Here is a 27056-nt window from a genome sequence, read left to right on the forward strand (position 1 = left end):
CATCGCAGCGTGTGACACCAATGAGCGACGATCAACAAGCGCAAAAAACGTGAAAAATCTTTGCTCGTTGACACGTCATTCATTTCCTTAATATCGTTGCTGCTGCAGGTACGATGTTACGATCCTTACCTGCGTCCACCGGCAATGAGGAAGGAAGGAGGTGGGCGGCATGTTCCGGCCGCTCATCTCCACCCCTCCTCTGCTATTGGACGCCTGCCGTGTGACGTCGCTGTGACGCAGCGTGTTTTATATGTGTTTTACCATTTTCTATTTTTCTACAGTTAACAAAAATAAAACCGGTGATGGACGAGCAGCCCACGGACGGTCTGCGTTTAACCAAGGGGGAATGTGGCGCCCTGGACAAGCCAGGACGTCACAGGTACTGCAACAACACACCCTACACCCCGGTTAGGAACATCAAGGTCAGACACAAATCCTTGTTGCCTCCCTCCAGGGGCTGATGTCCACACCAGGTGGGGCGGAGCCAGGCAGTTGGCTCCACCCACCGAGGAGTTCACAGTCCTGGAGGCGGGAAAAAGAGGACAGTTCGGTTTAGAGTTTGGAGAGTGAGGAAGTAGTAGTGGAGGAACTGACTGTCCGTGTCCGGGTACGTGGCCCGGGCACAGGAACAGCAAGGTTGGCAGACGGTGGTGACCGTCTGCAGGAGAGGCCGATTGACACACAACCGTAAGGACCAGGGACGGGCGGTGGCCTGCCGGTACCGAACTGGGGAGCGAAGAGAAGCCAGCACCATCCGGCAGGGCCTACGGACCCCGACCAGGCTAGGAGTCGCCGTAAAACCGGTCAAATCCGTCAGCGACGGGAACCTCCGGGGTTTCCCAGCAGTAAAGACCCGACTGAAGGCAACCGTCCAAACCGTGAGGGAGAGAAAGCTACCGCCAGAGCTAGAGCTCCCAGTGCCAGAGCCTGCGGGCAAAGGAAGGGCTCCCTTAGCCCGCTCCCCAGCGGTATGTTGGCTATCAGTGGGAAGCCATTGGGCCGAGAACAGAATACCGGTGCAGGGAAAGACAGTTACCGCCAACCTACCGGGAGTGACCGCCGCAGCCGTCTGTGGGACTCGTCCATCCAGCCGTTTGTTTTACCAGAGACTCCGTGTGCGTTACTGGCTGAGTAAGTTCCACCATGCCGTCTGGCACTGCGCTGCCCCGCGACCCTGCACCCGGCCAGGCCCCGCAACCCACCTTCCGACCTCCACCACCAGGCCCCGGGACCACCAAAACCCCCCTACCCATGGAGGGGAGAAAACATCTCAGCTGCTCTCTGTCATCGCTCCCAGGATCCCTGTCCAGAGCAGCGGTGGTGTCCCAACCTCACCACAACCGTGGGTGGCGTCACGGACTGACTTCCCAAACCCCAAAAACTATTCCCCTTTCACTCACGGGTGAGGAGCGCCACTCGAGTCCCCGGATCCGGCCCACCGCTCGAGCCACCGAGCAGCAGCAGCGCCGGACCCGAGCGTGGTGAGCGCAGCGTCCCCTCCCCGCCCGCGACAGCACAATCGATGGGGGTGGGTACGCTCGTGTGGCGCCCTGGACTAGCCAGGTAGCCACAGACAAAACACACAAACACCCCCACCCCCGGACAGTTACATTAGTCAGACACAAAACCCTTGTTGCCTCCCTCCAGGGTCTGATGTCCACACCAGGTGGGGCGGAGCCAGGCGGTTGGCCACACCCACCGAGGAGTTCACAGACCTGGAGGCGGGAAAAGTGACAGATTAGTCTTGGAGGTGAAAGAAGGAGGAGTGAACACTTAAGGTGTCTGGGTAGGAGCCCAGGCACTGACAGCGAAGTTGGCAGATGGTGGTGGCCGTCTGCAGGATTTAGTGGAAATCCGCAGAGCCGTAAGGACCGGGGCTGGGTGGTGGCCCACCGGTACCGGACCGGGGAACGGAGTGAAGCTAAGCACACCCAGGCAGGGCCATCGGACCCCGACCAGGCTTGGAGCCGCCGTCAATAGTCAAATCCGAATGTGACAGGAAAGCCCGGGGTTCCCTAACAACCAAGTCCCGATTGAAGGCAACCGCTCACACCGTGAGAAGTCCAAGGGCCAGCGCCTGTGGGCAAAACGGGCTCCTCCGGTATCTATAAACCGGGGAGCGGACTACCGTTGGGACGCCATTGGAGTCAACACAGTACACAAAGGTGCAGGGAGAGACAGCCACCATCACCTGGCCGGGGGGGAGACACTGCAGCCAGCTGCGGGACCCGTCCATCCAGCCGTTTGGTTCACCGGAGACTTTGTGCCTCTTTTGCTGAGTGAGTACACCCGTGCCATCCGGCACCGCGCCGCGCTAACCCTGCACCTCACCGACCCTGCCTCCCCGTCACACCACCTGGCCCCGGGACCACCAACCCCTACCCACGGAGGGGGAAAACAACATCCCAGCTGCTCCCTTCCATCGCTCCCGGGATCCCCGTCACCAGCAGCGGTGGTGCCCATCTTCACCACAACCCGTGGGTCGCGTCACTGACTAAATCCCCAAACAAACCAACCCCCTTTTCACTCACGGGCGAGGAGCGCCTCTCGAGTCCCCGGATTCGGCCCACCGCTCGAGCCACCGAGCAGCAGCAGCGCCGGACTCGAGCGTTAGCGAGCGCAGCGCCCCGCCGCCCGTGACACTCGCTAGCGATATCGGTACTGATATTGCAGCATGTAAAGTACCCTTTACACCCATAGCTGCAGATTGACACTAGCAATTCATCATCTCCTCAATGGTGCTGCTTTCTGCCTTCCTCCGTGATTGCTTACTCAAGTGTTCATTTCAAATGAGCTCTTGAATCAAATGCTCCATATTGTGCGAGAGCCTAATAGCTCCTTACTTTGTAAAGAACAATTATCTAGTCCCAATAAAAGGAATGAGCAGCTACAAATGTTTTGCTTATCTCCTGCTCTGACCGGGCAATTAGCCACTTGTAACCAGCATCACTGATCTGTATGAGCTTCAAGTCTCCGGCTCATCATAGGTTACAAAAGACTGTGGAATATCTCAATATGTTCTTTTCTGTTTGGTGTCTTCATAGGCTTCAGTCCAGCTGTGAATAAAACTGTGAATGACAAACTAAATAATGAGATTCGCCCTCTCTTGGAAGATGAACTCCAGACAGCAAATGGTAAATATGCCCTAAACCAGTTACCACCTTGTGACAGTAATATGTAGGATACACCATACTGAATTATCTGTGGTATATCATGGGTGTAAGATACCTGCTATATATACAAAGACATGTGGAAAAAGTGTATCTGGTATAAGAAAAAAGAGTCCATGTTTTCTTTTTTGTGCAAGAACGGTGCCACTCAGTTCCCTGGGTTGTGTCTTTTATTACAGCTTATCCCCGGAACAGAGAACAGAACTGAGTTGTAATAACGGACAGAGCCCATGAACAAGAATTGCATTATATATGGAATAGAAATATACATTACATTCTTGTCAATTTTAAGTGTATAATATAATATATTATAACTAAATAATACAATCTACGTAAATATAATCCCACCGTGTGCGCTTTCTTCTCCCCTTATGCACTCTCTCCCTTGTTCTCTATTCTCCCCCTCTGTAATGTCTCCTTTGTGGGCTCTCTCATATCTAAGCGGTCTCTCCCCTGTGCCTTTTTTTCTCCCCTGTGCAGTCTCACCCCATGCTCTCTCTTCTCCCCCTGTGCGGTGTCTCACCCGTGCTCTGTCTTCTCCCCCTGTGTGGTCCCACCCCATGCTCTCTCTTCTCCCCCTGTGTGGTCTCTCCCCCATGCTCTCTCTTCTCCCTCTGTGCAGTCTCTCCACTGTGCTCTCTCTTTTGCCCCTGTGTGGTCTCTCCCCTGTGCTCTCTCTTCTCTCCTTGTGCTGTCTCTCCCCTGTACTCTCTCTTCTCCCACTGTGTGGTCTCTCCCACATGCTCTCTCTTCTCCCCCTGTGTGGTCTCACCCCATGCTCTTTCTTCTATCTCTATGCGGTCTCTGACCCATGCTCTCTCTTCTCCCACTGTGTGGTCTCTCCCACATGCTCTCTCTTCTCCCCCTGTGTGGTCTCACCCCATGCTCTTTCTTCTATCTCTGTGCGGTCTCTGACCCATGCTCTCTCTTCTCCCACTGTGCGTCTCTCCCCCATGCTCTCTCTTCTCCCTCTGTACAGTCTCTCCAATGTGCTCTCTCTTTTCCCCCTGTGTGGTCTCTCCCATGTGCTGTCTCTCCCCTGTACTCTCTATTCTCCCACTTTGCAGTCTCTCCCCTGTGCTCTCTCTTCTCCCCCTGTACTGTGTGATGAGCACAGCATCCTTACTGCTGAGCGTTGTTCCAGTGATGCAGGAGATCAGTGCTGACCGCAGATGTCAGGTGGCGTCACTGGTCTCTGCTCCCAGCTTATTACTATTCATAAATCGGGAGCAGTCAGGAGGCTGTGCTCATCACGTAGTGCAGAGAGACAGCACACGGGAGGAGAGTGTTGCACAGCTTCCAGCTTCCCAGGTATAGAAGAAAGTTCACAGAGCAGATTACATGGGATAACAAGCTCTTTACTTCTTAGAGAACAGGAGGTAATGGTAAGCACAGTCATACAGCATTGTATCAGGAAGACAAAGCGAAACCAGAAAAAAAAAAGAATTTTTACAAATACAGTGAGTAAGGATACTTTACACAACATCGCCATCTACTGTTAGATTAGCATAAAGTCCTCCTTCATAAAAACATAGAAGTCCTTGTCTGTTGCATATACCAACAGAGAGAGCGCACAAGGGAGAGGGGTATTAGTTACCCAGGCCCCATTCATAATAAAGGGCTGGGGACATTATCGGGCATGCAGCGCTGATGGTGTCCCCGACACCCTATTTGTCCCTGACACCCTATTTGTCTATTTGTCCAGGGCATTGGCACTTGCCCGGGTGCCTCTTGGACAATTTCGGTGAGTGTTAGGCGGGCTTTACACGTTGCGACATCGCTAGCATCGGCTAGCTATGTACAGCGCAATAGTACCCGCCCCCGTCGCCCATGCGATATCTGGTGATCGCTGCCGTAGCGAACATTATCGCTACGGCAGCTTCACACGCACATATCTTGTCGGCGACGTCGCGGTGACTGCCGAACAATCCCTCCTTCAAGGGGGAGGTGCGTTCGGCGTCACCGCGACGTCACCATGACGTCACTAAGCGGCCGGCCAATAGAAGCGGAGGGGCGGAGATGAGCGGGACATAATATCCCGCCCACCTTCTTCCTTCCGCATTGCCGATGGACGCAGGTAAGGAGATGTTTGTCGTTCCTGCGGCTTCACACACAGCGATGTGTGATGCTGCAGGAACAACAAACAACATCATATCTGCAGCTGGAGCAACATTATGAAAATGAACAACGTGACACAGATCAGCGATTTTTGACTGTTTTGCGCTCGTTCATCGTCGATCCTAGGATTTACACATTGCGATGTCGCTACCGGCACCGGATGTGCGTCACAACAACTGTGACCCCGACGATATAGCGGTAGCGATGTCGCAACGTGTAAAGTACCCCTTAGAGTCACTATGTGAAGATGATAAAAGTGTTTGGAATGAAAAGCATTTTACAAACATAAGGATGCGGTTAGGGCTACACGGCGACCTGTGAGCATAGTGACATTGTAACATTGGATGTAATAATGTTCTATGGTTTCATGTTGTGATCCCTTCAGCACGGTACGAACAACAAATCAGTTGCGCCACAGAAAGTCACAAAAAAGGTGCACAGATGTTTTGGTTGCGCCACTCATCAGAGAAGTGCTGTCTAGCAACATATGTCACCTTGTATCCCCAGACTCAGAGAGACGTTTGGACAGGTGTAAATGATAGAATGGTACCCCCAAGATTACGGTCATAACCCTGCTTAGTGCTGGTAACTCAGTCTATGTAGCTGCTCCATGATAGCACCAGGTATAGGACTGTCTCCCTAAGAACCAACAGCACTAAAAAAAATATTAAATGGATCAAATAAACTTGTAATTTTGCAAAACAAATGTACTTTATACAATAGTTCTTCTGATTCAGTATGTCACTTACCTCATGTGCTGGGCATTGCAGGTCCTTAGGTATCCATGGTTAAAGGGGGTGTTACATGCAGCGATATTGCCAGCGATATCGCTGGTGAAAGCACCCGCCCCCGTCGTTTGTGCATCACGGGCAAATCGCTGCCCGTGGCACACAAAGTCGTTTGGAGCCATCACACATACTTACCTGCCTAGCGACGTCGCTGTTGCCGGGGAACCGCCTTCTTTCTAAGGGGGCAGTTCATGCGGCGTCACAGCGACGTCACTAAGTGGCCGCCCAATAGAAGCGGAGGGGCGGAGATGAGCGGCTGTAACATCCCGTCCACCTCCTTCCTTCCTCATTGCCGCCGGCCGCAGGTAAGCTGTAGTTCGTCGTTCCCGAGGTGTCACACGTAGTGATGTGTGCTGCCACGGGAACGACAAACAACCTGCGTCCTCAACAATCAACGATGTTTTAAAAAGGAACGACGTGTCAACGATGGACGATAAGGTATTTTCCATCGTTAATGGTCGTTCCTTGCTGTCACACGCAACGACGTCGCTAACGATGCCGGATGTGCGTCACGGAATCCGCGACCCCGGCGATATATCGTTAGATACATCACTGCGTGTGATGGGGCCTTAAGACAACGCGTATGGTTACATCCAGTTAGTTAGTTGCTCGTGGTCATAACCATGGATACCTAAGGTCCTGCAATGCCCTGCACATGAGGTAAGAGATATAGTGAATCAGAAGAACTATACTACATTTCTAACTGGAGGTATTTGATATTATTATTATTATTATTACACTTACTACATTTTAGGATAGGATCTTGGAGATGGGAATAATCCTTTTACACTAATCTTTGGATCCATCGTGTAACTTGTGTGCTCATTATTCATGCCGATGGAGGTCTGACATGTATTACCCCCCAAATAGGATTTTTGTTTCAATATTTCCTCATGTACATCTGTGTATTTCTACTCCAAATACTGAATGGCACTAGTAGTGTTATGTGGCCATAAACCTCAGCGTCAAATATGTTTTGTCACCAGGTATATGGCCATGCAGTGCACAAAAAGCTTAATAAGAGTCCGTTATTAACTTCTTGTATTCTTATATCTCACTCAGATCTGGTAAATGCAACTAAGATAGTGATGGACGCTAATGTGACTCTGATGGATCTGCAAAAGAAACTAATGGATCTAATGGAGGCACTCATTAGCCGCAGAGATACTCTACACATAATCTTATCAGACCCTAAATGTGAAGATTGCAGAGATGCTGCCAGCTTTGTAGAAAGTTTACAGCTGGACCCGAACCAGATCCAGGTGAGAAGATCCCTCTGACCAGTGGGAACATGTGATATAATGAAGAATGATAAGCAGAAATAATCACAATGAGATAGACAGACAGACAGACAGACAGAGTTGAGTAAAAAGATTTCCAGGCCCCTGGCCTAGCAGTCATGTAGCCACTGGACGAAAGCCCTGCAAATTTCCACTTGCCTGCCAGCATTACTTTGCTGCTTATGATTAGTAGACCCAGCACAACGTAATGCGTGAGTCGTGCCGCAACAATGTCATCAGTCTCAGTCTACTGATCAGAGGTGGTACAGAGAATTCCAGCAGGTGGAAGGAGGTTCACAAGGTTCTAGTATGGTGGTCACAGTCTATTAACATGGCAACTTAACAGGGTCTTCCTACGATAGATAGATAGATAGATAGTGTCACTGGTGTGTCACAGGTGACAGACAGTAATGTGTTTTTGGCTCATAGAAGGTCCATGTGATTGACAGCACAGAATGCTCCCCGACATCCATTGTTCCTGCTGTCAGTATTCATTGTTATATTTAGCTTTCCTTCTGAATTCATCTCTCTCCCTTTTGGATCCAGCGGGAGATCGCCTTCTACCCAGCTGTCGATTAGCAGTATCCCCTTAGTGTTTAAATAACCCCTCCTTGCTATAGACTGGTACTGGTGATATTTTCAGTTCCTTCAAGCTAAGGTTATAGGCAGATGGTTTGTATTCCTCTGTGGTATTGTTGCTGAAAACTCTGCTGAACTACTACCTTAGTCATCTAATGATAAGTAGTTCATGCATTTTCCCTCTTGTGTCCTCCTTGGGTCTTCTATAGTTGTTTAGTGGGGTTGACGAAAAGCTCATCCCATCCGTTCCCTATTTAGGACTCAGCACTAGGGATATTTAGGGTCATGTATCCAGCTCGGCGCATAGGAGTGGAACCTATCTAAGGTGGTGAGGGACCCCAGGGACCAGCAGTCAGGGGTCACCATCTTTCCTCTCCCTAGGCACAGGGTTTCCCTTCCCTTTCACCGTGCGCTTGGTACTTCTCCGTACCTAGCGTGACAGAGATAGATAGATGGATAGATGGATGGATAGATGGATGGATGGATATCCTTCTGACATATGCTTTATATTTTAGGTTCCTTCAATTGGTGAATATGTGGAGAAATTAGTCAGGGTCATTAAAATCAACCTACCAGGGATTTTTCAGAAGGTAAATACATTCAATTATTTTTATTAATTTTAGTGATAAACATTTATATGCCAATATTAGTGGAGGGGAAGGGTTGTATGATAAGATATTTTTCAAGAGATGTTGTTGTAAATTACAGTTTTCACATTGCTTTAGTGCCTTATATATTAGTTCTTTATTGAAGAAACATTCATCTTGTCTGGCCGTAAGACAACTTTCTACAGTAGATTCCTTCCCTCTGCGTAGTCTATAATGTGACCCGTAGGTTGTCAAGCACTGCCCCCTGCTAAGGCCCATCCTTCAGTAGCATTATCATCTGATCTTCCTACAGGATTTCTCCAAAACTCATTTTAGGACACTTAAAAAAAGGCCACAAACTTACAAACACAGGGGAAAGAGTACCTCCTGCTCACTTTTATCTTTCTTATCTTGGATTAGTGTTCCTTTAATAAGGTCTTTGTAGGCTAGTGGGTGAAATAAAAAAAAAATTGCTTTTGGACAGTACCGAGTATCCAATGAATGTGCCAAGACCTCCACAATTAGAGACTATCTTTGCAGTTGCTCCTAATCTTAGCTAAAAGGCGTGCTCCCTTTCTTAAAATGGCTGTCTGATTACAGCATAGGAAAGGTAATCAATCTGGGACTGGTGGGGGTCTCACACCCAGCACCTCCATCAATCAGCAGTTGTTATGCTTGCCTGAGATGTTAGTAAGCCCAGTTGGCCACAGCACACGAAAACCAGAGGGGCTTGACTACGATCCTACACCTGGTTTTCTCCAGAGCCCCTGATGGTGAGGGTGTTACCCTGCAGGTGTGAGTCCAATTGCCACTCAGGAAGGCTGGTACTGTGACAGCTGGCCCCAGGGGTATGTGAGCGACAGTTTCTGATAATAGGTTACAGCAGCAGCAGATGTTGAGGTTCCATCCAGGATGGATGTGTTGCGGACGGGGGCCGGGCCACTGCAGGGGCTGCTCGGATCCGGGTTCGTTACTTTGGCTCGAGTGGTAGCCGGACCCGGGCTCGTACAGCCATCCGTCCTCACAACCGTGGGAAGGGGGTTATTTACAGGGGAATAGTTTGTCAGTGACACCACCTGTGAGTTGCGGTGAGAGTTGGTAGCACCGCCGCTGCCTGGTGATGGGACGCCCGAGGCTGATGGAGCGGGGCAGCAGGATGGAATCCCCTTCACGGGTAGGGGAGGTGTAGTTGTAACGCCCCTGTAAACAGGTCGTTACAGGGTATTAAATGTTACCCCATTTTTCCCAGGCAGGAGGAAGAAGAGTCCCCACAACACACAATCACATCACACTGGCAGGAAGGAGTTAATAGCTTTTGCAGCATGAAGTTTGTTCTAAGTCCATGACTCATCCTGTCTCCTTAATGAGCAGGTGGCTGGACACAGGCAGGTCCCCATGACAACAAAGGGGAGGGGGGCCTGAAGGAGTGAGTTTAGTGCAGAGCACACAGAAGTTTTAGGCAGAACGTCAGAGGCTGCAGCAGAGTGCAGACTTGCACAGGACAGCTCCCTGCTGAGGAGATGCCACGAGACCAGGGCTGATAACACCTAGAGGAGGGGAATGGATCTGAGGATTGGGGATCCCTGGAGAAAGTTGTACCCGGTGGCGGTTGTGTTGGTCCGCTACCGGGGATGAGAGAGACAGACAGGCGGTGAGTTCCCAAGATGCTCTATGCCACGGGGATGGCACTAACGCACCGAAAGGGAGCGACCCCCAGAACACCTCACCGGACCCCCCTTCCTCCTACCTGCCCGGGAGCGACCAAAGGGTACAGGCGGCGAGGACCAGCACCCGGGTGCGATGTGGAACGGACTGTAAATAAAGAATAACTGGAACCGCACTCCGTGATTGCTGTGAGTAATGCCGCCGCCCTGTGCCCCTGGTGTCCCTGAGGACTGTTGCCCTGGGTCTCATTAACCTCCCGGGGCCACCCCGCTCCACCCGTGGGGAGCGATTCAATCCGGCTGCCCGTAACACCTGCCCCGGAGAGAGACCGCGCAGCGGCGGCTGAACACCTGGCCGCAAACCACGGGTGGCGCTGCAAGCATCCCCCGTCTCCGTCCCGTACCGTTTCCTGGGGGAGAGTGATGGCAAGCCCCTCCCAGGGACCCAGTTACCCTCCTTCCATCCCCCTTGTAACACCGGACTGACGGTCGGACTTTCCTTTTATTGAAACCTGCCGGGGGTCACGGAAGCCAGGTCGGGCCACTCACAGCCTGACCCCGAATACCACCGGCCCGGTGACTGTGCGAGCCCTGCAAGCCCCGGCATGGGCGTTTCATAGTCCCGGGGGCCCAGGTAAACGGGAGTGGTGGCTGTGGAGAGTGTCATGCAGGCTTGGACCGGGGAATGATGGTGTACTCACAGTTCCAAAGAATTGCACACAGAGTCCAGTGGTAAACCAAATTGCCAGTGACCGGTTGCCTCCGGCGGGTGTACTCGGGTCCCACACCCTGGTGTAACAAACAGGGGTCCCTTCCTCCTGCACTCAGTGTTTGTGTATTCAATGGGACGACTCCGCTTGAAACGGGGAAGTCCACTCCCGGTACTTTGTATGTTGGGAGCTGTGGCCCACGAACTCTGACCCTTGGGATCTCTGTGGGTTCTGGCAGACACCCTATGCCCCGCGTTGGGCTTCTGTTTCGCTCTCTGGGCTTACTGTGGAACAAGGCCTGAAACCTTGTCCCTGGCTGGTCAATTGACAAGGGGCTTGAAACCTTCCTCGCCCTAGGGTCCAGGTACCCCGACTGTGCACAGCCTCCGGACCGGATTCCCGCTGTCGGCACCAGCAGGCTACAACCCTGCCCTGGTCCACTTAAGGTCTCCCGCGACCGGATCCCCGTCGCCTGTGGTCGTGCTTGCCGTCTGCCACCTAGTCCGGTAGTCCAGGAGCCCCAACCCCTGACTCTGCTGTCACTTCACACTCCTCCACTTCAACTGTCAGTACTCGACTAACACCTCCACTTCAGTGTCTTGCTCCCTCCCAGGATACCTCAGGACCCCTAGGTGGGCACTCCCATCCACCTGGTCCCACCCACTGGTGTGTCCCTATTGTCATGGGGGGTGACTAGGCTTTACTGGCTGGTATTGTGCACCTGGGTGTGGGTTTTGTGTTGGTGAGCCAAGGAGGATGGAGTTTTGTACCTGAGAGATTTGTACAACCTCTGTGACTACCTGATTTTGCCAGGGCGTCACAGATGGATGTAAGGACGGCAGCAGCTGGTGACGATACCACCTGGCAGAGGGTATCGTGGTAGGCAGCCAGAGTAGCAGCTCGCAAAAGCAGCGACAGGTAGAGGTAATGGCAACAGGCAAACAGATATCAGCAACTGGACTAGCATAATGTAAGAGCAGCAGCAGCAGCACAGTGCTAGGGAACCTAAGAATTAGCAACGTATAAACTCGTTGCCCAGGCACCTCCCAAAGGGCAGGGGAGCCTTAAGTACCGGCAGCCTCCCAGCTGACCTGAGAGACACTTTTGGGTTAAGAGGATGATGGCCCTTTATGAAAAGGGTCGTGGCCACAGGTGCGCCCTACGTGTAGAGGCCGGAAGCCTGCAAGGTGTACAGATGCTCCAGGAGGCAGCAGCATTTAACGGGGACGGGACCGCTGCCGCATGAACCCTGCACAAGTGAGCACATTGACGTCCTCGCCGGTGTAGGGGAGCAGGAGGGTGCGAGAACGCCGTCATGGGCGTTACAACAGTTCAACAATTATTTGCTCTTTATATAAATACGTTGATCAGAGCTATAAACTTCAGCTCTATTCAGTGTTTAGCAGCTGCTTTCCTTCAGAGGAAATAGCTGACTGTTGAGGGTGCCGGGTGTCGGACCACCACCGATCTCACACTGATGACCTATCCTATGAATAGATGATGAATATGCTGTGACTGGACAACCCCTTTAATTCTTAAATAGTCTATATTAAAGTTAGTTTTAAAAAAAACCAGAGTAATTACCCATAAAGGAAATTAGTACTTCTACATACAAAAATACCTTTCTTAATTGCTTTTACCTTGACGTGTACTTTGTTTTCATCTATTTTTAAACTGGATTAGCCCTTATACTTTATCTGTCGGTTGATTGACGAAATTTCCCATGTGTGACTGGATTAAACTAAGCCATAATCATTAGCTAAGCCGCTGATATCTACGGTACATGAACCAAGAAGGGTTCTCGAATTTCTTACAGAATTTCAGCAAATTATACCTAATATATCCAGGGCCATAGCAACTGAATATTTCTTGAAAATGTGTTATAATTTTTATTTTTCTACTTGTGGTGGCTTCTCATGACGTTGCTCCTCTGCTGTTTTTCTCATGGTTGTTTTCCTGCTGTTCTGGCTTCGTTGCTTGTGTCATTCCCATTCTTTCATCCTCCTCCCAGGTCCTGACCCTCCACCTCCTCCTCACTGACTTTTAGTCATTAGTTCTCATTCTCTTATCCTCACAGGCACTTCAAGCTCTCAATGATATGCCAGAACTCGTGAGCAAGCAGACTTCAAAAAGTATTATTGGTGAGTTGTAACCCCAAAAGGGCTTAGAGAAGAGACCTCATTTTTTTCTATATGGTAAAGTATCCTAAAATCTTATATTTTTGTCTAATTTCAGATATCACATTTGCTTTGAATAAAACAGAGCAGGAAATTAAATCCTATGCAGGCAAAATCCCTATTCTCCGATATATTGATCCTATAGATAAAGCGGTACTTAACTTTCAACTAAAGACCAAAGTGTATGGCCACGAAGTAAAACGCTACGAATACTACCGGTAAATATCTATATTTTTACATTCATGTAAGGATCAGTTAACCTAAGCGAAAGGGGTTAGATACCATTTACAGGTATAGAGGGTCACTGTGGAACTAAACATTGGCTGTGTTAGCTTTTTAGCGAAAAGTAGGTCACTCGGTATATACTATAAACTAAGGATGTAGACTGGCTCACTCCGTGGTACACATGTTCTGGTTAGGAGAGATGGGCTCAAATTGCCAAAGTGGCAAAACAGCCTTCCTGCTTTCAAAAACTTGAACAAATTATATGTCACTTGCTAATAATGAAACAGGGACGCCTGTGGCCAACAGGGGAAGACAGGTGAGTATACCATATATAAATGTGGCGCCCCTGACCTGGTCAGGCACCACTGAGTACTGCACCCATGCTGGGTCAGTACAACACAGGTAATTCCAGAGGCTGACTAGGGTGTGGACACACGGAGCACTAGTAACCAGAGCACACGCACAGCTAGAGGGGACCCCTGAGCAGACTCAGGGAGGGGGCGTGGCCCTCGCCTCCCAGCTAGGAACAAGGAGTTGTACAGAGGCAACCAAAGGAGAAGGAAGTGGAGGAGTCGCGTCTGGAGGACAGAGCAGTGGAGCAGGGCCCTTCCAGACACTGCACCGTTAGTGGCTGCTGGCGGGGGAGAACGGCTACCTTGCAGGGCCGCCTTAAAACTACCTAGGGCCGGAGTGCTGAGAGGTGGCTGAGTGAGGGGACTGCCTGGTAGACCAGGCCCTCACGGGAAAACAGGTTCCCAGAGCAGGAACCCATTTCATTTACTAGGCCTGCTAAACCTGCCAGTGAGGGCACTGCATGCCCTTCACCAACCTACACAGAGTCCGCAGCTACAGCAGCAACGAGGGGCCCATAAGTGACAGAAGGCAAGCAGCCGGAATTACTTGGTCCACGCTGCCCACAAACGGGCCAGAAAGGGGAAAACGGCGTATGCGACTTCCCTGGGTGATCCCAGGAAGACTTCAAGTCGGGGTCACCTGAAAACAAGAAGGGCTAGGAAGGCGAGTCAGCAGTCAGCCCTACATCAGCCGAAGGGATACTTGGTTCCTCCTGGTTAATCAAAGCATCGCCCGGGTTAACTCACCCCTGGCACCTGGAGTGAGTAAAAACCCTGAAAGACTTTGCTGTTTGTGTGTGAGTTCTTCTGCGACCTGTGGTACTAGACATTTACACTGGGCCCTGGGGCCAGCCTCACTCTTGGGAGGCTACAACAACTGACTGCATTCACCATCAGCCCCAGGCGTTTTCCAAACTGCAGTGGCGGTCACCCCTGACCGCAATACCGAGAGTGGCGTCACGAATCCCCTTGAAGTTAACCTACCTGTTACCAGAAGACTAACAAGCCCGTGGAGACCCTGCATATATATCTATCTATATATCCATACATATATATATATATATATATATATATATATATATATTTATATATAAATATATATCAGGGGAGTATACGCAAAGCACCGTTGCCACCACTGTGTATTTGAGTACCCTGTTACCACCAGGCCCAGGTTCTTGCTGTTTCCCCGTGCACAACTTGTCTATATACTTTACGTATACTCCCCTGAACCTGTCTTCCACATTGGATATAGGTCTGATCAGGGCCCCTATTGGTCACAGGCGTCCCTGTTTCATTATTACCAAGTGACATAGGAGGAGGTAGCTCTGGGCAGAAAAAAGAATTGGAGTGACAGAGGCTTCAGATCTACAAATAGTTCTCCAGCCTCGTTTCCATATCAATTCTTACACTCATTGCTCAGTAAGGGTACCTTCACACTTTAGCGATGCAGCAGCGATCCGACCAGCGATCTGACCTGGTCAGGATCGCTGCTGCATCGCTACATGGTCGCTGGTGAGCTGTCAAACAGGCAGATCTCACCAGTGACCAGCCCCCAGCCAACAGCGACGTGCAAGCGACGCTGCGCTTGCACGGAGCCGGCGTCTGGAAGCTGCGGACACTGGTAACTAAGATAAACATCGGGTATGGTTACCTGGTAACGAAGGTAAATATCGGGTAACCACCTTGGTTACCCGATGTTTACCTTGGTTACAGCTTACCGCAGGCTGTCAGACGCCGCCTCTTCCTCCCTGCACATTCAGGATTGTTGCTCTCTCGCTGTCACACACAGCGATGTGTGCTTATCAGCGGGAGAGCAAAAATAAAAAAATGAACCAGGGCTGTGTGTAACGAGCAGCGATCTCACAGCAGGGGCCAGATCGCTGCTCAGTGTCACACGCAGCGAGATCGCTAATGAGGTCACAAAAAACGTGACTCAGCAGCGATCTTAGTAGCGATCTCGCTGTGTGTGAAGTACCCCTAACTGAGGAGAGGCCTGGCCATGAAAAAGTATTGCCTTTGAAAGGGCTACATGTGCTTTAAAGTTTTATATATATACAGTTAGGTCCAGAAATATTTGGACAGTGGCACAATTTTCGCGAGTTGGGCTCTGCATGCCACCACATTGGATTTGAAATGAAATCTCGACAACAGAATTCAAGTGCAGATTGTAACGTTTAATTTGAAGGTTTGAACAAAAATATCTGATAGAAATTGTAGGAATTGTACACATTTCTTTACAAACACTCCACATTTTAGAAGGTCAAAAGTAATTGGACAAATAAACCAAACCCAAACAAAATATTTTTATTTTCAATATTTTGTTGCGAATCCTTTGGAGGAAATCACTGCCTTAAGTCTGGAACCCATGGACATCACCAAACGCTGGGTTTCCTCTTTCTTAATGCTTTGCCAGGCCTTTACAGCCGCAGCCTTCAGGTCTTGCTTATTTGTGGGTCTTTCCGTCTTAAGTCTGGATTTGAGCAAGTGAAATGCATGCTCAATTGGGTTAAGATCTGGTGATTGACTTGGCCATTGCAGAATGTTCCACTTTTTTGCACTCATGAACTCCTGGGTAGCTTTGGCTGTATGCTTGGGGTCATTGTCCATCTGTACTATGAAGCGCCGTCCGATCAACTTTGCGGCATTTGGCTGAATCTGGGCTGAAAGTATATCCCAGTACACTTCAGAATTCATCCGGCTACTCTTGTCTGCTGTTATGTCATCAATAAACACAAGTGACCCAGTGCCATTGAAAGCCATGCATGCCCATGCCATCATGTTGCCTCCACCATGTTTTACAGAGGATGTGGTGTGCCTTGGATCATGTGCCATTCCCTTTCTTCTCCAAACTTTTTTCTTCCCATCATTCTGGTACAGGTTGATCTTTGTCTCATCTGTCCATAGAATACTTTTCCAGAACTGAGCTGGCTTCATGAGGTGTTTTTCAGCAAATTTAACTCTGGCCTGTCTATTTTTGGAATTGATGAATGGTTTGCATCTAGATGTGAACCCTTTGTATTTACTTTCATGGAGTCTTCTCTTTACTGTTGACTTAGAGACAGATACACCTACTTCACTGAGAGTGTTCTGGACTTCAGTTGATGTTGTGAACGGGTTCTTCTCCACCAAAGAAAGTATGCGGCGATCATCCACCACTGTTGTCATCCGTGGACGCCCAGGCCTTTTTGAGTTCCCAAGCTCACCAGTCAATTCCTTTTTTCTCAGAATGTACCCGACTGTTGATTTTGCTACTCCAAGCATGTCTGCTATCTCTCTGATGGATTTTTTCTTTTTTTTCAGCCTCAGCATGTTCTGCTTCACCTCAATTGAGAGTTCCTTAGACCGCATGTTGTCTGGTCACAGCAACAGCTTCCAAATGCAAAACCACACACCTGTAATCAACCCCAGACCTTTTAAGTACTTCATTGATTACAGGTTAACGAGGAAGACGCCTTCAGAGTTAATTGCAGCCCTTAGAGTCCCTTGTCCAATTACTTTTGGTCCCTTGAAAAAGAGGAGGCTATGCATTACAGAGCTATGATTCCTAAACCCTTTCTCCGATTTGGATGTGAAAACTCTCATATTGCAGCTGGGAGTGTGCACTTTCAGCTAATATTATATATAATTGTATTTCTGAACATGTTTTTGTAAACAGCTAAAATAACAAAACTTGTGTCACTGTCCAAATATTTCTGGACCTAACTGTATATATATATATATATATATATATATGTATCGCTCTGTCAAGGGCATGATCTAGTCACCAGGTATTATTTGTATATTCAGTCGCATACCAAGAGCGATCTAACCCGCTTTCCGATAAAGTAGCCATCACTATAAGAAATAAGAATAAAATTAGGAGGGCAGGGGCGTGACGCAGGGCCGGTACTTACTCGCACATCAAACAGCCCATGGCTCCCCATTTTATACACAAATCAGTGGATCATCTGGGTCTCTTCATCCAATGATACAACATTATTAGCCAAAAAAGTAAATTCTACTCCAGCAATTGCAGTGACATTACTGACCCAATCACGACACATTGCGAACCTAAACTTAAGGGGGCTTTACACGGTAGCGATATCGCTAGCAATTTGTAGTGATAGCGATCGTGTAAGTGTGACGCCCTGGGCAAGCCAGGGGTCACAGGTCACAACACCACACGCACCCCACATTCCCTGCAGGTACATCATGCTAACCTAAAATCCTTGTTGCCTTCCTCCAGGAGCTGGTGTCCACACCAGGGGGTGGGCCAGGCGGTTGGCTCCACCCACCGAGGAGTTCACAGCTCTGGAGGCGGGAAAACCAGGCTGTCAGCTCTGGGGAGAGTTTGAGAGTTGAAGTCTAGCTGAGGGCTAGAGTAGAGTTAAGCAAGGGAAGTGAAGGAGTAAACAGTGAAGTGGAAGTTGAGTGAAGGAAGTGAAAGTAGAAGGAAGTGAAGTAGGAGTGGAGCTAAGGAGAAAAGCTGAAGTGACAGTTAAGCAAGCCTGAAGCTGGTCCGGGTGTGTGCCCCGGACTGTGACAGCAAGGTCAGCAGACGGCGGTGATAGTCTGCAGGGGGACTGCTCGGAGGTTGAAGGAAGGACCGCGGACGGGTGGTGACCCGGCGGTACCGGAGCAGTATACGAAGAACAGTCAGCACCAGGGCAGGGGCCTTTCGGATCCCGGCAAGGCTAGGAGTCGCCATAATTTGCCAAATCCGTCAGTGAAGGGGACGTCTGTCTCCTAACAACCAAGTCCCGATTGAAGGCAACAGTCCGACCGTAAAGGGGAGACACCGCCACCGCCAGGGCACCAGTTTCCCAGGGCCAGCGCCTGCGGGCAAGTGAAGAGCTCCTTCGGCCCAGCTTGAAGCCGAGGAGTGGGTAACCGGTGGGAACCCATCGCTACCAAAAGAGACTTTTACATAGGTGCAGGGAAGAGACCGTCACCGCTAACTGCAGGGAACATCAGCACCGTGAACCATCCGAGGGACCCGTCCAACCAGCCGTTTGTTTACCGAGAACTGTGTCGTGTTTACTGGCTGAGTGAGTACCTCCGTGCCGAGCGGCACAGCGCTGCCCCTGCACCTCCACAGGCCCCATCCCCGCCTGTCCACCATTCCAACCCCATCATTGGGCCCCGGGAGCACCACAACCCCTACCCACGGAGGGCACATCAACAACTGGCTGCTCCAGACCATCACTCCCGGGCTCCCCATACAGAGCAGCGGTGGTGTTAACAAATCACCACAACAGGGGGTGGCGTCACGGACAATAAACTATCCCAAATCCCAATCCCCTTTCACTCATGGGCGAGGAGCGCCGCTCGAGTCCCCGGGATCCGGCCCATCGCTCGAGCCACCGAGCAGCAGCAGCAGGTCGCAGCAGCCGCAGCGGCATCCGGACCCGAGCAGTGGGAGAGCGCGGCGTCCCCTCCTCCGCCCGCGACATAAGCACCCGCCCCCGTCGCGCATGCGATTGTTTGTGATCGCTGCCGTAGCGAACATTATCGCTGCGGCAGTGTCACACATACTTACCTGGTCGGCGGCGTCGCTGTGACTGCCGAACAATCCCTCCTTCAAGGGGAGAAACGTTCGGCATCACAGCGACGTCACTGCAACGTCACTAAGCGGCCGGCCAATCAAAGCGGAGGGGCGGAGATGAGCAGGACGTAACATCCCGCCCACCTCCTTCCGCATTGTGGCCGGCGGCAGGTAAGGAGACGTTCCTCGCTCCTGCGGTGTCACACATAGCGATGTGTGCTGCCGCATGAGCGATGAACCACTTGGATAAACAACCCTTACCGATTTTTGAGTTTGGGACGACCTCTCCATGGTGAACGATTTTCACCATTTTTGAGGTCACTTAAGGTCGCTGGTCAGTGTCACACGCTGCGATATCGTTAATGACGCTGGATGTGCGTCACTAACAACTTGACCCCGACGACAAAACATTAACGATATCGTAGCGTGTAAAGCCCCCTTTACTCTACCCAACAGCCAAAGAAATTCACTTCTAATGGGAAACTTTTACCTCCATGACATCCAGAAAAATCACAAAATAAGATGACTATAATCACATGTGGATCCCAACCTAACATTCAGAATCAGTTACTTCCAATGAGATAGGCCTGTACACATATATTTATGTCTAGATATACCACCAAAAATAGTGGGGGTGGGAATGATTTCACAAGTTGTACCTAATTGATAAGTCTTAAAAGTATGTATTGAGTTTAATCCAGGTACCCTCAATTCACACAAACCCAAAAACATGCTAATTGGTGCATTGGCTTTCCAAGATATTTGGCCTTGAGTTTCTGTAGATACTTTCCAAGATTAGTACTAATTACTATCAAATAGACATAGGATGGAGTTATGTAAGTCAAGGGGCATAGCGGTTGCAGTCACACTTAGGCGGGCTTTGCACACTACGACATCACAGGTGTGATGTCGGTGGGGTCATGTTCCTGCGTCGCTCTCGACATCGTAGTGTTTAAATCCTAGATGATACGATTAACGATCACAAAAGCGTCGTAATCGTATCATCGGTGTAGCATCGGCGAATTCCATAATTACGCTGACGCGATGGTCCGATGTTGTTCCTCGCTCCTGCGGCAGCACACATCGCTGTGTGTGAAGTCGCAGGAGCGAGGAACATCTCCTACCTGCGTCACCGCGGCTCCCGTCGACTATGCGGAAGGACAGAGGTGGGCGGGATGTTTACATCCCGCTCATCTCCGCCCCTCCGCTCCTATTGGCCGCCTGCTGTGTGACGTCGCAGTGACGCCGCACGACCCGCCCCTTTAATAAGGAGGCGGTTTGCCGGCCACAGCGACATCGCACGGCAGTTGAGTGCATGTGAAGCTGCCGTAGCGATAATATTCGCTACGGCAGCTATCACAAAGATATCGCAGCTGCGACGATGGCGGGGACTATCGCGCTCGGCATCGCAGCATTGGCTTGCGATGTCGTAGTGTGCAAAGCCCACCTTAGGCTCTGGTGCCCGAGTGGACACAAAGGTTTCTTATATATTCTTTAAAACTTTGAGTCAAGCACCGCTCCTATTATTACTTATGTGTAGAAAATATAAATAACAAACTTAACATATGCAATTTTTTTTGCTAAGATATGTGATTTGTTTTTGAAATGTATGCCATCCTCCATGTGTCCACCATTTCTGAATCCACAGGTGGGTAGTAGGAGTTGTTCTGTGCTGTGTCCTTCTCCTGATTGCTATCTCCACCCTGTTGGGGCTACTGTTCGGACTTTGGGGCCTCTACCTATTGCGGGATCCTGTGAACAGCAGACGGCGGAGAAGGGATGGTGTTGGATTCATTTTAAGGTGAGTCATTTAGGACTAAACCTAAAGAGGAACTGTCACCAGATCAAAAGTGGCCAGTGTCTGCTCTTATTTTATTCCCACTTCTCCCCTGAGTATTCTCTATTGTTTTTGTTTTTTTCCTTAATCAATGATACGGTTTAAGAGGTATGGATGTTTTAATTCTTTAATTTTGTGCTAATTTTTATGATCTTTACCAAGGGGTATTGCTCATAGACTAATTATGCAGAGGAGCCAAAATACACGCCCCAGAGGATCCGGTGAGCCATGCCCCTTTTTAAAGACCATAACATTTTGCACTGAGTTGAAAGAGATTCTCGACCAGCAGGCAGGTAGCCAATAAGTGCTTAGCCCCATAGACAAAAAAAGTCCAGAATAACCCTTTAAGTGTCACTTACACACAGATTCATTGTATGCACGTTTGTTTTGCAGTGAGGTGTATCTCTCCCTTCTGTTCTCCTGGTTGGTCATCCTTTTTGTGTTTATCACCTTCTTAATTGGAGGAAATGTACAGACTCTTGTGTGCAATCACTGGGAAAATGGGGATATTTATAGGGTAAGTAAATTATATCATTAAGTAAAGCTGTAAGCATGTGCAAAGTACTAAAGTATATGCCCCCTTGTGTAATTATTTTCAGTTTCTGGATGATCCACATAATCTACCTCAGAACATCAACTTGAAAAGACAACTTGGCCTCAGAGAAAACTCCAATTTCACTGACATGTATAAGTGAGTACTATCAACAACTAGTTTTTACATTCAACCCATTGGCCACCCAGTAATCTATGGACGCTGGATAGAAAACCTTAAAATCCAACTTCCTGGCAACCATGGCTCTCATTTGATTTGTGGGCCCGGAGCAACATCCTACTGTATGTGCATCACACCCAACTGATCAAGACAAGAGCCGTGAATGCTGGGAGGTATTAAGTGATTTTTAGGGTCCTGTACAGCGTTCAGATTTCTGATAGGGCAGATGGACGCCAGTCTCAGCCATCTACGCCAATATGGGAAAAGCATGGCTGAGACAGGGCATGGCTATGGCCACTTGTCAAATTCATGAAAAGTTATGCGATTTAAGTGGTGTAACTTACTCCAGAAATGTACTCCTGTCCCAGAGGCACACACCAGTTAAGAAATGCTCCTAATTCATTCAGTCCCGTGCACCTCTTATTATAATGTACTCCAGCAATCCCATTCATTAAAGGCCGCTGTACACGCTACGATTTATCTGACGATATGTCGTTAGGGTCACGGATTCCGTGACACACATCCGGCATCGTTAGCAACGACGTTGCGTGTGACACCTACGTGCAAATCCGAACGATCGCAAATAGGTTGAAAATCGTTTATTGTTAACACGTCGTTCACTTTCAAAATATTGTTCGTCGTTTGGAACGCAACAGACATATTGGTACGTTTGACACCCTGCAAACAACGAACAATATCCACACAACTGCCTTGGTCAAACAATATATCGCTGAACGATTTTGCGTCGCTTGTGAGATCGTTACGTGTGACCGCTAATAAACGACCTATGAGCGATCTCGGCAAATCGTAACTACGATCTGGGCTTGTCACATCGCTAATGAGATCGTCAGATAAATCATAGCATGTAAAGCGGCCTTAAGACTTAGGTGTGCAATGCCAAACTTAAAGAATCAGCCCCTAAGTGATTAGTGAAGCATTGCAGTCCTAGGTCCAGTAGAGTGAAAGATGCCCTTTGTGACCCAACACTCTGGCTGTTGATCCTTTAAGGGATTTTCCCATGCACAAAGTTAATTTTAATCAATAGATCTTGGAATATTAATAAGTTCCACAATTGGATGTGTTTAAGAAAAATGTTCCTGTGCTGAGATAATCTTATATATGTGTCACTGCTGTGTACTGTGTAATAGCCGAGTCTGACCGTGCAGGGACATGGTCTGATCATACCACAGCTCCTGGGCAGGGGATGAAGTAAAAAGTATACAGACATTGCAGCACGGGATCACAAATAAATATTTCTTTGACGTAAAACATTTTTTAAAAATGGAATATGGAAATTTTTTTCCTCACATAAAGAATTATTTGCAATCCCGTGGCGCCCCTGAGGCTTCAGTCGCCACAGGGTACTGCAGTTCAATTAAGCTGCAGTATTCATCTCGGGTAAGGAGGGGGTTAATCACCGGTGTTTCCACATTCAAAATTACATACAGCTTAGGAGCCTTCTCACTGGGGACTGAACTAGGGTAGATAGGGGGTGGCCATCACGACGCATGGGACTTTCCCGGTCACTAGGACAACCACCTGGGGCGCGGGCACCATTTGGGGTAGAAGCAGGAGCAACCTTTATACAATAGTCAAGTCAAGCTGGGACTCCAGTTCTGGCGACACGACACCACTCTTATTCTTTTCTTTCACGGGGCCTGAGGCTTGGAGCAAGAAGCTCAGCCCGGGTTACTCACTCCTGGAGGGGAACGCTTAGAAAGGACACTTTCAAAATACCGATGGCTACCTCTAATTTAACCGGGATTGGCTGGAGCCCATCACGGCGGTGACCTGTACTTCCTGGGCAATCTAAAGAACTGAGAGTAAACCACCTGGAACTGCAGAGACTGTGTCAGCCTTTTGATTGCCGGCGCTGCCGCCTCGTGCTTCGGTGCCAACAGCCATTACTTTCCCTCATCCTCCTCCCCGGGGCCTGCTCCACCTGTGGGGAGCAGAAACCATCTTTGTTGTTATTACCATCCGCTCCGGAGGACAGCGACAGCAGTGGCGGCTAATTCCTGGCCGCATACTGCAGATGACTTCACAAAATCATCCCATCCATCCCCATCTCCCCTTTCCATGGACACCTCGGGGTCACGAAACCGGGCAGGCCACCTGTGACATCCTCCCGACCCTTCACCGGCCCGGTGGCGAGTAACCCCTCAGGCCCTATGGGGTGCTCCAATCCCGTGCTGTAATGTCTGTATAGTTTTTTACTTCCTCCCCGGCCCAGGAGCTGTGGTATGATCAGACCATGTCCCTGTACGGTCAGACACGGCCATTACACAGTACACAGCAGGGACACATATATAAGATTATCACAGCACAGGAGCATTTTTTTTAAACACATCCAATTGTGGAACTTATTATTATTCCAAGATCTATGGATTAAAATGAACTTTAAAATTAACTTTGTTCCTGGGACAACCCTTTTAATTAGATGGTTTTCTCCATTATTATTTTTTTTCGGAGGGAGGACAATCTCTTAAAACCTTCCTATACATTGTCTAAGGATTTTACCCTAAAACGTTAGCGCTTATTCACCAGTTGTTAGTTATGCGGGAAGCTGGCCCCTCTACTTGCAGTGTACAATGAGGCTGAAGGGTATTGCCCATACAGGCCAGTTAAGTTACAAGACGTTATTTAACTAAAGACTTAAAGAGAAACTGACTTTTTTTTTACATAAACCAATAGTACACATGAATACAGAATGTTCTTTACTGAGAAAGAAGATGACAGTTAGTGCTCATAAGAATCAATGGAGAACTGTAACTGTCATTCAGGAGAATTTTCAGCAGAATGTCTGTGCCTACCTCCGTTACCTCCTCCCTCTTATCTCCATAGACTCTTATAAGCACCAACTGTCATCTATCTCAGTAAATTAAATAAATTAATACAGATTTTACATATTTTCTTCCAAATTTAGAATGAAACATCAATCCTGGAGGTGAAAGAAGCAGAATTGTCTGATAAGATATATTTAGTTACATAGTTACATAGGTTGAAAAAAGACCTAGGTCCATCTAGTTCAACCTTCCTCCACCAGTTCTACATTTTGTCCCTAAGTCATTTATAACCGATAGTGTTGTGTGTACTGAGGAAATCATCCAGCCCTTTTTTAAAAGCTGTTATAGTATCTGCCATTACTACCTCTTGTGGTCGGCATTCCACAGTCTGACTGCTCTAACTGTAAAGAACCCTTTCCTATTTAGCTGTCGGAATCGCTTTTCTTCCACTCGCTGGTCCTTAGTACTGCCTTTGGAAGGAATAAGTCATGTGCCAGTCCTTTATATTGACCACACATATATTTATACATATAAATGAGATCTCCTCTGAGACGTCTTTTTTCTAAGCTAAACATATCTAACTTTTTCAACCTCTCATCATATGGGCGGCCTCCATCCCTTGTAGTAGTCTAGTTGCTGCCTTTGAACTGACTTTAACTTCTGAATATACCTTTTAAAATGTGGAGCCCAAAACTGGATCCCATATTTCAGATGTGGCCTTACAAGTGATTTATAGAGGGGTAACAATACGTTGGGATCACGGGATCTAATCTCTCTTTTTATACACCCTAGAATCTTGTTTGCTTTAGCAGCTGCTGCCTGACATTGAGTGCTGCTGCTCAGCTTATTTGTAATGAGAATACCCAAGTCCTTCTCCTGTTCTGAAGTCCCGAGTTTACCTCCATTTAATGTATACGCAGTTGCTTATTGTCATCTGTACTATTGATTTATTAGGGTTACGGTTTAATCAATATAATAATTGAAACGCCAAATTGAAAATTTGCTTCTATATCGGTTCAATTCTCAGCACTTCTGTGCATAATTTTCCCCCTCATGTGCAAACTGCCTCTTCTTTACTTTTATACCTATCCCTAATTTAGTGTAATATAATAGTGAAAATGTGTAAACAGTGGTAATAAGATAGTTATCGCGGTGTATGTTCATCTCCTCCAGACAGTGCAAGCGCGGAGCTCCGATATGGAATGTACTGGACTTTAACCCTATAAACTTGGATAATGCCTTCAACATTTCTGAGGTAGGAAAGCCATGCCCCTGTGATTAATGGGAGATACTTTGCTCCAGGGGCTTCCATGCCACAACAAGAATCCCTGCTTATTGGCGTCTTGTATCATGTGAATATCATATACTGTAAGACTAAACTTCACAAACCCCAGGGTGTGTTTGTCTTATGTAACATGTGTATAGATAACAATGATGTAATGCTAAACTTCACCATTGTGTTCCCCAAATATAAGTCTCTACTTAAGAGTTATTTTGGTTTCTAGCTTTAGGATACTATTGTGTTAGAAGTTGATATACTACAATTCTGATCTAGATGAATCGTCCTGATCTGCCGCCACTAATACACGGAACGAAAATATATACACAACTCTTTTGCACCCATTATTCATGAGCTGAAGACAAAGATCTCAGACTTTTTCTATGTACACTAAGGCGGGCTTTGCACGTTGCGACATCGCAAGCCGATGCTGCGATGTCGCACGTGATAGTCCCCGCCCCCGGTACGATATCGTGTGATAGCTGGCGTAGCGAAAATTATCGCTACGCCAGCTTCACATGCACTCACCTGCCCTGCGACCGTCGCTCTGGCCGGCGACCCGCCTCCTTCCTAAGGGGGCGGGTCATGCAGCGTCATAGCGACGTCACACGGCAGGCAGCCAATAGCGGCGGAGGGGCGGAGATGAGCAGGATGTAAACATCCCGCCCACCTCCGTCCTTACGCATAGCCGCCGGCGGCAGGTAAGGAGATGTTCCTCGCTCCTGCGGCTTCACACACAGCGATGTGTGCTGCCGCAGGAGCAAGGAACAACATCGTACCTGTCGCGGCACCGGCATTATGGAAATGTCGGTGAATGCAACGATGATACGATAACGACGCTTTTGCGCTCGTTAATCGTATCCTCTAGCATTTGCACAGTACGATGTCGAAAGTGATGCCGGATGTGCGTCACTTTCGATTTGACCCCACCGACATCGCACGTGTCGCAACATGCAAAGCCGCCCTAAAGGCCTTTTTCTCTCAAATACTGTTCTCAAATTTGTCTAAATCTGTGTTAGGCCGGTGTCCCACTTGCGATTGCCTCGCATGTATCTTGCGCGAGTTTCGCGGTGCATCACCCGGCTTGGACTCACACTCTGCTCACAGGAGCGGTTCGGTTGCATACATCTCTATGTGGCTGTGAGCAGAGTGTGAGTCCGTGAGAGTTGATGCACCGCGAAACTCGTGCGAGATACACGCAAGGCAATCGCAATTGGGACACTGGCCTTAGGGGTACTTTGCACACTACGACATCGCAAGCCGATGC

General features: G+C 48.8%; 1 protein-coding gene across 2 annotated transcripts in view; it reads left to right on the forward strand.

Moving 5' to 3' along the window:
* The window catches only part of PROM2 (prominin 2), a 157790-nt gene that overhangs the window by 85237 nt on the left and 45497 nt on the right, over nt 1-27056 (forward strand). For both annotated transcript variants that reach the window (XM_075346185.1, XM_075346184.1), the window contains exons 6-14: nt 3045-3134; nt 7139-7338; nt 8451-8525; nt 12974-13037; nt 13132-13291; nt 20824-20976; nt 21406-21529; nt 21612-21703; nt 25684-25765. In XM_075346185.1, the coding sequence (XP_075202300.1) occupies nt 3045-3134; nt 7139-7338; nt 8451-8525; nt 12974-13037; nt 13132-13291; nt 20824-20976; nt 21406-21529; nt 21612-21703; nt 25684-25765 (1040 nt within the window). The remainder of the gene's footprint in view (nt 1-3044; nt 3135-7138; nt 7339-8450; nt 8526-12973; nt 13038-13131; nt 13292-20823; nt 20977-21405; nt 21530-21611; nt 21704-25683; nt 25766-27056) is intronic.

This window comes from Anomaloglossus baeobatrachus, chromosome 4 (assembly GCF_048569485.1).
Source record: "Anomaloglossus baeobatrachus isolate aAnoBae1 chromosome 4, aAnoBae1.hap1, whole genome shotgun sequence".
Lineage (NCBI taxonomy): Eukaryota > Metazoa > Chordata > Amphibia > Anura > Aromobatidae > Anomaloglossus > Anomaloglossus baeobatrachus.